The sequence below is a fragment of the Amblyomma mixtum genome, chromosome 4 (assembly GCF_055824585.1).
Source record: "Amblyomma mixtum isolate Tamu chromosome 4, ASM5582458v1, whole genome shotgun sequence".
Taxonomy (NCBI): domain Eukaryota; kingdom Metazoa; phylum Arthropoda; class Arachnida; order Ixodida; family Ixodidae; genus Amblyomma; species Amblyomma mixtum.
This window is the reverse complement of record NC_143015.1, coordinates 107,799,117-107,809,481: the sequence shown is the minus strand read 5'-3', so window position 1 is coordinate 107,809,481 and position 10,365 is coordinate 107,799,117. Positions and strand designations below refer to the sequence as shown.

The window sequence follows — 10,365 nt, the reverse complement described above, 5'->3', positions numbered from 1 at the left end:
ATGAATAACCAACATGCCCAAGCTGCTGTCCTGGAAGGAAGACTACAGGCATTCGCACAATGCTTGATACTCACTTCCAAAGGTAGAGGTTAATAGACGGTTATAGCTGAGCGTTTTTACGGCTACCGGGGTGGAGCGGGCGAGCGGATGGATACACCAGCGGAGAGGCGCGCGAGAAAAGAGGTCTAGCCGGGCGGATCGCCCGTCTTCTGGAGCGGAGTTAGCGGAGTAGAGTCGCTTGCTGTACTGCTCTTCCTATCGGTCACAGTTCGAATTAGAGTGAAAATAAAATCAATTAGGCCTGCTAATAATGGGCTGAAAGTGTTTAGCAAAGGTAGATTCCATGTTTTCAGTTAACTATTTTGCAAGTGTTGCGTTTTAGATGTAGAAAAGAGGCTGCCATCTTGCATACCCATACAGGTCCGCGAGCTCTTGCGCACGCTCGCGCGCTGCCTACCGCTCCGTAAAAACACTGGCCGGCCCAGCGACGTGCGCAGTGGTGTCTGCGCTCGTCCGCTCCTCTCCGCTGGCCGTATAAACGCTCAGCTAAAACTGTCTAATGTATGCTCCGCTCAAACCAGGCGGATTCAAAATACGCCCCCCCCCCTCCCCCCGGACCGAGCTTGTTGTCTAGCACAGATGAGAGGCGTAGTCCTGCCGAGAGTGGAAGTCTTTGCCAGTGTAGCTATGTCCACATGTTCTCTTTTGACTGCTTCTCTATAATGCAGTGCTACTAAGGCGCACTGCCTTTGTCAGAAGTAAAGAGTTCACGTGGTTTGCTCCTTAGTTACCAAGCGGGGATCCTGCGGCATCCCTGGAAGTCTCACTTTCAGAGGAGTAAGGAGCAGATTCGGTCTCACTATCGAGAGGTTCGGAACGCTGGCGACGCATAACAAGCCACACAACACGACCCAGGAGCAAATCGCTTGGTCTATTTACTTTTGACAAACACTGTAGATGAGCCCTATTAGCATCAAGATCTCGTTTTGCCTTTCCCAATTTCTCTCCCTTATGGAGTGACAGCGGCAGCGAGAGTTTGCTGCTTGGGCTTGCAAGCCAAGTCATGCTTAGACAGTATATGCGAAGAAACAAGACAAAATTTTTTTTTCATCAAAAAGTTCAATGCAGAAGCAGAAAAGGCGCGCACCTTGATAGATGAATGAACCACTGCGCCTATACTTGCATCCGAATCACTGCACATGCCACCCGCTTGAAGTCTTGAAGAGAGCACTCCGAAGTCTCCAGAGCTATGTGCAGGCACCTTTTATTTTTTTTTTGTGTAGGCTGTACCGGTGTGATCATGCATCGCTAGTGCCATGTTCTGGCAGCAGTCTCTTTGTGTACGCGATGCCTTTCGTTCGGAGTTTTTCGTGGGACTTATAAGCTGCGGCATACCACTACACTTTCGCCGTTTACCTCGTCGAAAGTCCCCCGTACTGGCCACACCCTTCTATTCCTCTTGTGCATCGCAGGTATTCGAAAGCTGGCCTATCGCCATTGCCATCTCGGACTCGGACAACGACACCATGTTTGAGTGCCTGACGGGGACGCGAACGCAGCTCGATCCAGTGGCCAGGAGTGCGACGTACCTGTGGGTCCTCCCAGAAACAGACCACTCACCCCAGTACGAATCATTGTTGAGTAATAATTTTACAGCAGCAGCTGTTAAGGCTGTTTCCCTAGTTACGCGGCGTCGTAGTCTCCGTCGTAACAGAAAGGGGAGATGAATAGGGGTGTGCGAATATTCGAAATTTTCGAATATATTTCGAATATTATATTTTTAGTATTCGAATTCGATTCGAAATCCAAGTATTCGTGATGTTTCGAATATTCGACCCGACGCGAATATTCGTATCTAGCCGAATATTCATTGTGAGCACCGGCGTGCATTTCGGTCCCCAAGCCCCATCGACAGATATATAACAACATGGCGGCGCCTACACGGAAGGAAAATTCATTCTTCCTCCAAGGGCCATGCCGTAGCTGACTGCGCTGGTGAGCTTTTTTGTGGCTATACCTGCGAAGCTGGTATAGTCAGAGCTGTGCACGAAGTACCTCGCAATACGTGCCAGGTCAGTGCCAAGTGAGAGGGCATTTTCTGTGGCTGGAGGAGTCGTTTCAGCTATAAGGGAACTACTTCTGTCTGACCATGTGGTGCAGCTGGTTTTCCTTCACGACAACCTTTTACGTCATCCCAGCAACGCGCTTTTGTGCTGATGGCAAGCTAGCCTTAATCAATGCGGTGCACTAGTCATCTTCTCTGATACTTCCACTCTTCTAAGAATAATGTTTGAGACTTTGATACTTTTTGTGCAGCCACACACACATTTTGTGTTCATTTAATCATCGATAGTTGAGCCGTGATGTTCTTGGGTGCCTAAATAAATGTTTTGTAGCGATTAAATGCGTCTGTCCTTGATTATTCGATATTCGATTCGATATTCGGAACTAAGTATTCGTATTCGATTCGTATTCGAAAAATTTGATATTCGCACACCCCAAGAGATGAACAAAGATAGCAGGTGCCGTGCTACGCTCATTGGTCAGTATACTCTCGCCGCTAGTGACGCTACAGAGAGATACATAGATTAGAAAGGGCGGGAAAAAGAAAGAAGAAAAGTGTCCTGCCCGCACCGCCATTTGGGAAAACGGGCAAAAGATACAGAGACAGCAGGCGCGACGCACCACGTTGATTGGTTATTCGGAATACTGTTGCCAATTATGATCTCATTTCATGCCACCCCTCCTGTCACTGCAATTTCCATTGCCTCAAGGCTAAACATCGAAATAACTTTAATCGTTGTTCGGGTTCTTAGAGCGGCAGTTCTATGAAGGACTTTCGACAGTACACAATGTAACCGAGAAATGGCCCCCTTGGCCAAAAACAATGTGAAGAGAGCATAAGGTGACCGGGACACAGGGAACGCAGGACAGGTCATCTGTGGTCATGTCAACATGGGTCATGTGATCACTAGTCATCTCTAGCCAGACAGGCGAAGAGATGGAAGCTCTCGTCACGAGAAAAGGAGCATTGAAGGACCAGTCGGTGCATAAATGAGGCAAGAAAAATGGCGCGAAGGCTGAATTTCAATAGCTGAAGAATGGCTGAATTTTCAACTGGTTATTCAAGTTTATTAGATGAGATATCGCACTAAATGTGGAAGGCTTACAGCAAAGAGAACGAGGATGAAGAGCAATAAAAAGAACAAAAATACGACAAAAACAAAGACGCCAACAGCAGAGTTGTGACGTTATTAATGCTTAATTCGGCTCGGATATAGGTGAAGACAGATTAACCTACAACTGCTGTTTTCAGCGTCCAATCCCATAGACAACGGCCTCTGCGCCGTTCAGTTCCAACAACATTAGTGGGACAGCCGTATCTTTCGAAAACCTTTTAGTGCGATATAGTGAGTTGTCCTCACACCAAAACGCGCCGATGTCTGTTGTCACAATCTTCGCCTACTGATCGAGACAGGTCACGTGATCTTGTGACGGGATCACAAGCTGCCAATTGGATTGAGAGCAATCTTGCTTCTACTGAGCAACCTAGGTACAGAATGGATATGAAAACTCAGAAAAAAGTGATATACGCAAAATTTCGGCACCGGCAACACATAGGGAATATCTGGCACTGCAGCTAGCAGTCCGAGCATCGCCTTTGATGGACCAAAAATTGCAATAAAACTGACGCCAACACACACAGAAGTCGAAAAGAAGCTGCGACAAACGTGAAAACGTGATGTCTGGTGAAAACACTCTCGAGGTGATTTAAGTGTCCACATAGTTTTGTTTGATCAGAGGTTGCGCTTCTTAACACCGCTACAGCCCTTTCGCAACTCTGCAGGCAAGAAGTCCGATTCCATGCAAGACCTGGAGAAATTCTTGGTACGCTGGTCATGACGGTCAATGATGGTGAGTCATTCGTTTACAGCAACGCTCATTCTTAGAAAAAGGGTGGCAAATCAGCAGATAATCATATTTTTTATAGCTGTAGAAATCAAGTTAATACAGTAATACCGCCGTCGCAAATCGAAGAGGAATATTATGGAAGATGTCCAAATCAGCTAACAATTGTGGATAGAGAAAATCAGAGGGGCCACTCCAGCTCCGCCTTAAGGGCATGATATGATAGCGTATATTTCCCATATACATGGTGTTTAACCTAAGACATTACGCATTTGTTAAAAACAGGATTTTGGAGTTAGAAGAGTGTTTTTCTTCGGCAGTGATTGTCAGCGGTGCAGTACATCAGACTGAAGACGTGCTAACGAGCAGGTTAGTAAACTAATCATCATCATCATCATCAGCCTGACTACGCCCACTGCAGGGCAAAGGCCTCTCCCATGTCTCTCCAATTAACCCCTATCCTTCGCCAGCCGCGGCCACCATATTCCCGCAAATTTCTTAATCTCATCCGCCCACCTAATTTTCTGCCGCCCCCTGCTATGTTTGCCTTCTCTTAGAATCCACTCCGTTACCCTTAAGGACCAGCGGTTATCTTGCCTTCGCATTACACACCCTGCTACAACTACTACTACTACTACTACTACTACTACTACTACTACTACTACTACTACTACTGTTAGGCTGCTTAATTGTTGAGAGTCATGCAGCCCACCGTAATTAATATCCATACCAGTTTTTAGGATTTCGAAAACATAGTTTCCCTCGGCCGTGTAGCCCAACAAATTTCGGCTACATTGCGCCAAAATACATGCCCTTTCGAGACGCTTGCAGGCAAAGCAACCTGTCCAGTGCACGCAACTCATCGAAATAGCCAAAATTTGTCGGGGCACAGAGCCGAGCGTAACCACAATTTCAAAATTCTAAAAACTGATCTAGATATTAATTATGGTTGGCTACACGCTTGTCATTAATTACGGAGCCTAAGAGTAAGAGCTAAAAATTTAATTTTGCAATATTATTTATTAGCAATAGTAGTTTACGTGACAGCTTAACGGAACGCGCTACACTCGCGATGCGAGACACTCACTACATACATACGCACACACGTCACACACAGGCTCCACGAATTCTTCAGAAAAGGTCTATCAAAGAAGTACTATCTGGAGCAAAAGTCTGTCGTGGTACTCTACTGGTGAATTCCAATCGCTGATCCGGAGCTGTATGCCCACTTCGTGACAGCGCGAAGGGATCGGGCGGAGAGCACTCGCCTGTTAAAGAAATATAAAGAAAAATGAAAGAGACAAAAAAATGCCGAGCATGGTGGCGACTGTCACCACCCCGTTTCATAGGGCACGTCCTTCCATCTATCCATACGTCTGCTACGGAGCGGGAGGAAGCGCGCCTACGTCATGAAGACCTCAGGTCGAATCCCCGGATTCCGGCAAAATTGCCGGAATCCGGGGAGTAGCCTTGGTTTAGCGGCTGCTCCCTATCTACGATCGGAAGAGGCGATTCGCGGTATATGTCGGTGACTGGAATAGAGCTGTTCCGAAAAGTGCTAAAAATGATTATCCGCAAGTGCTCCAAGTGCGGGATTGGAAGCCGCCATAGGGCGCTTAAGTGGCAGCTGAAGCCGATGGCTGCGTTGTCAGCCGGCGGTTCGAGGCCGCTACTGTTGCGGTGAAGGTAGAACTTGGGCATTATAAAAAGTTTTAGATCACTGCGGCGATCCGCACTGAAGTGACGCGAAAGCAAAACGTCCACATACTATATCGACGTCCGAGGCTGGTCTGACGTCCATGTACCGTACCGGCGTCTATGGCAATTTTGACGTCTAAGTGTAGTTTTTTTTGCGTTTAATTAACAAATTACAATTTACCAAACAAATTTTTTTCTCGGTGACTTTTCATCGCACGTTATCTGCCACAATCACACTTTCACGACTATACGCGACAAACCCGTATAGTGCTGTCGTATTAATCAGGGGTAATGAATTAATGTCATAGTTGGCAAGCATAGGACCTAAGCACCAAGATCGCTGAAATTGCGTACTGCATACTTTGGTTCCGAATAGTGCATAGGATTTTCTGAAGAAAAAATGTGATGTATAACTATGTCTGTGAAAGTCGCCTGTACTTCAGCGGGCAAAGAAGCAAGTTATGGATCTGAGTTTCTTTCATTCGTCCGCAGATCCGACGCTCATGGAAGGAATATACTACTACGTGGTCGATGAGTGCATCGTAATGGATCTAGAATACCACGGACATCGTAAGTCATCGCTCCGCGAACTGCAATAATGGCAAGAGGAAGAGAGAAAGAGGGGCCGTAGTAGAGGTCTTTGGATTATTTTTGACCACCTGGGGATCTTTAACTTGCACTTACATCGCACAGCACACGGGCGCCTTTTGCGTTCCGCCTCCATCGGCCGCGGCGGCCGCGTTTCGATGGAGGCGGAACGCAAATGGGGCCCGTGTGCTGTGCGATGTCGGTAGTGGTGGTGGTGGAAAACATTTATGTACAGGTATAATACAGGAGGTTATGCATGGGCTGACCCAGAGGGGGCCAGCCCTTACAAATACTAGGTGGAGGTCCCTAGTTCGGGACCCCAGTGGCATCGGCCGCCGCCCGGGCTCGCGCGACCAAGGCCCGTTGGGCCTGCAGGTCAGAGCAGCCGAGCAGGGTCGCCTCCCAGTCCTCCCGGGTTGGGTTGGGGTGAGGGGGGATAGCAGGGTTGGAGGGGCAGGCCCACACCATGTGGTAGATGTCCGAAGACTTCTCCGCAGAGTGCGGACAGCTGCCCGAGAAAGAAGGGTCGAAGTGTTTCAGAGCGGCCGGGCAAAGCAAAGTATTAGTATACAGACGGAGCAGAAGCCGCTCCTCCGCCTTTGACAGACCTTTACACGGGCGGGGATAAAGACCATGGCCAGATTGATAGAGTAAAACGATGTCTTTCAAGGTGTAAGCTGGAATAAATTCGAGTTTCTGATCGTCAGGGTCGGAGGGGAATGTCCGGTGAGAGAGCGCGCGGGCGGCGGCGTCAGCTGCCTTATTTCCCTCAAGGCCCATGTGAGCGGGAGCCCAAACGATACGCCGGTGCGCGGGGTCACCGGTGTAGACGCTGTTTTGAAGAATGCGGTAGGCTCAATACGGTACCCAGCCCTGCTCGACGTTCCGACCTGCCCCTCGCGAGTCGGAAATAACTGTTTTTGAATTGGAATGAGATGCAGCCAACGCAATGGCGACCTCCTCCGCGTGTGTTATGTCACGGGCTCGGAAAGTAAGGCCGTTCACTGTTTTGGATTGGTGGACGACTGCGGCTGTGTACTATCCCCCATGGTGGGGGCCTGAGGCATCCACGTAGAATACGCCGGGTTTCGATCCATAGTGGCGGGCCAGGGCTTCCGCCCGCGCCAGGCGCCGGCCATTATGGTCCTCACGGTTCATGTTCGCGGGAAGAGGGCGCACCTGGAGGGCGCACCTCCACTGGGATGGAATACGTACGCGCTCTTCCATAAGAGTGGTGTGTTGGATGTGTAATCGGGCAAGGAGGCGGCGACCCGACGATGTCCTCGAGAGGCGTGTGTATTGGTTAGTCAAGTGGGCTTCCCGGAGCTCCCGAAATGTGTTCACCATGCCTAGCCCCAGGAGGCGCTTGTTGGAGGTGGTCACGGGGAGGCCTAGACCGCGCTTAATAATTTTGCGGAGGATGACTTCGAGTGAATCCTCGTCTTGCTTCCGCAGGTTGAGGTATGGAGTCGAATATAGAATTGGGCTGGTTACAAATGCATGTGCCAGCCGCAAGGCGTCCTTACATCGTAACCCCCCGCGCTTGTTAGACACCCGGCGGACCAAGCGGCCCACCTGGTCCCCCACCTGACGGAGTTTGGCCAATGTTGTTTCTGATCGTCTGTCTTGATGTATAAAGAGCCCCAGTACCCGGACTTCGATATTTTCAGGGATTGGACCTGTCTCGAGAGACAATGAAATTTTGGCTGTGCACTTTGGTGAGGGGCGTATGTGCACAAATTCAGACTTTTGGGTGGAGCATTGGAGGCCGCAGCTGCGAGCATAACGGTCCACTATGGTCGCCGCCTCCTGCAGGTTAGCCTCAATGTCTGCAAGGGAACCCTGCGTGGCCCACAGGGTGATGTCATCAGCATACAGCGCATGCTGCACACCGGCGACAGCGTCCAGCTGGGCCAGTAGGCGCATCATAGCCAAATTGATTGCGACGAGCTTCCCTAGCGGTAGGTGGCATCGTCGAAGGAGATGTTAAGCCGCCGGCGGAGGCACCGCCACTACTCGCAGACAGCGCGAGATGGTCGCCCAGCTCTTCGGCGTGACGTCACAACACCTGTTGCGCTCCTGGCGGACAGCGCGGGAGTTAGGCGGCTGGTGGTGGCACCGCCACTACTCGCAGACGGCGCGAGATGGTCGCCCATCTCTTCGGCGTGACGTCACAACACCTGTTGCGCTCCTGGCGGACAGCGCGGGAGTTAAGCCGCCGGTGGTGGCACCGCCACTACTCGCAGACGGCGCGAGATGGTCGCCCAGCTCTTCGGCGTGACGTCACACAGGTCATGCGAAAGGTCAATCAATGGTGGCACCGCCACGGCACGGCAAAGGGCTGAAAGTGCAAGTAGTATTGCTTTCGCAATAAAATAAATGAACAAACTGGAGGGGACTCTTACGCTCCGCCTTAAAGGTAAGATGCGATAGCGTTATTGGGGTAATGCGCACTTAAGAGGCATTCGTCATTATCTACATTCGTAGATCCCTGAGAGTCCTCATACCACTCTTGGCGCTGAGGTGCAGCAGTTAAGCCATGCGCCACTAGCCTGCGATGGCAGGTGCTGTCATCAGTGGGGCTTGTGAGACCAAGGTTGCCCTTCCTCAGCAATCTTTTGGGGCCAATCATTAATTTACCTGCCACCTGCGGCGGTGGGCAGTTTGCGATGATGTCACAAGGTCGCGTGACCTGGGTTGTCCACCTGCACCTAGATTGTTTCTTCGGGGACCGTTCGAGGACTTTTCGCTCCCGAAAAACGATCAAGCTGGGTTTTCTTGGAACACGGGGCCCTTAATCCAAGGTTTATAGCCAAGGTTTACATCCTTGGCTCGCGGAGGAGAGGAACCTTCACGTTGAAGAGGCGCAATGAAAATGCATACAAATTTGAATGAGCACAACATGAAACAAGTAATGCTACCAATGAGCAACAGCCCTCTGAGGCTTCAACTTGAAGAAAATCTGTCACCTTAAACTGCGTACCTGCAGCGCACGGCAATCTGGTCTTTTCTTTTGTTGCCCAATTTGTTCTTTACATACATTTGCTTTTGTGTGTGCATATCTGCTTTTGTAGCCCTTGGAATACTTGTTTAAGGTGCATCAACTTTCAGCCAGTATTCTGTTTTTCTTGCTTCATTGTGCAGATTTCTCAGAGCTAGAGAAAAAATTGGCCATCTTTACATGCGTGATGCCGTAGTGCTATGAACATTGTGTATTAAATGGATGTAAACGCAGGTTCGATCCCGGCCACGGTGGCCAAATTTCGATGAAGGCGAAATTCTAGAGGCCCGTGTGCTGGTCGACGTCATTGCACGTTAAAGAACCCCAGGTGGTCGAAATTTGTGGAGCCCTCCACTACGGCGTCCCTCATAGCCTGAGTTGCTTCGGGACGTTAAACAAAAAAAAAACCAAATAAACCAAGGATTTAAACATTTTCCCCGCATTTCCTCCCTGTTACTGAGAAACTGGTGCATCATTGAACCCACTGAAGACTCACGGCTTTTGTTGGCAATCTGATGCACAATCTCCATGCAAAACAGCAGCGAGAAGGGACACTTGCACAAGGAGAGCTGGTTTGTTTCTGAGATGTCCCAATGCTCGCACGTCAAAAAGGGAATTCATTTAGGCTAACTTATCGGCGAGGATGTCACCGTTTCTCACACTTCTAACAATGGTTGCCATTCGAATAATTCTATGGCTTCATTACCTCTTTCACTGCTTGATATTTCTCTCTAACTTGCAGAGTGCCTTCTGTGGACGCGGCCCAAATACAAGGACTCGGTGCCTCAGATGTGCATCGACCATTTCGTGGACACCTGCGGTGTTGTGCCTCCTCCACATAGCAGGGACCTCTGTCCCGACGGAGAGGGCGACTACTAGTCCTCAATGCGAGGAAAAAGCCCCACTATTTTATTCTACACGACTACTATGTAGGGGCCTTTCCCTCTGAGTAGGTGGCATTAGTGACGCCGTCGAATGTAGTAGCCGAAAATTTCTAGTCATCCCGAGCTAGGAAACTGGATCGACATCTTTATATCCCCAAAAACGCATGCACAAACTGAAGACAACTGTAATTTTAACATGCCGACTATTCATAAACTGTATAGCTGGTGATTGCTAGCCTAGATTTGTGCAAAAATAAAATATCGAACAGTCTCAGTGTGGTGGTC

The 10,365-nt window shown here is 49.5% G+C and overlaps 1 protein-coding gene across 1 annotated transcript; it reads left to right on the top strand.

Annotated features, from left to right (window-relative positions):
* Positions 1-1,476: 1,476 nt before the first annotated feature.
* Positions 1,477-10,075, top strand: LOC149347761 (uncharacterized). Its single transcript, XM_089585672.1, has 4 exons — positions 1,477-1,624; positions 3,848-3,915; positions 6,100-6,177; positions 9,939-10,075. Exons 1-4 carry the CDS (start codon positions 1,527-1,529, stop codon positions 10,073-10,075), a joined length of 381 nt encoding a protein of 126 aa, XP_089441798.1. The 5' UTR covers positions 1,477-1,526.
* The last annotated feature ends 290 nt before the right edge of the window (positions 10,076-10,365 follow it).

Bases quoted from the DNA above. Each gene is read 5' to 3' on its own strand.
- LOC149347761 (XM_089585672.1), top strand. From the start codon at position 1,527: ATGTTTGAGTGCCTGACGGGGACGCGAACGCAGCTCGATCCAGTGGCC. The intron at 1,625-3,847 runs GTACGAATCATT...GCAACTCTGCAG, and splicing joins GAAACAGACCACTCACCCCA to GCAAGAAGTCCGATTCCATG. The intron at 3,916-6,099 runs GTGAGTCATTCG...ATTCGTCCGCAG, and splicing joins GGTCATGACGGTCAATGATG to ATCCGACGCTCATGGAAGGA.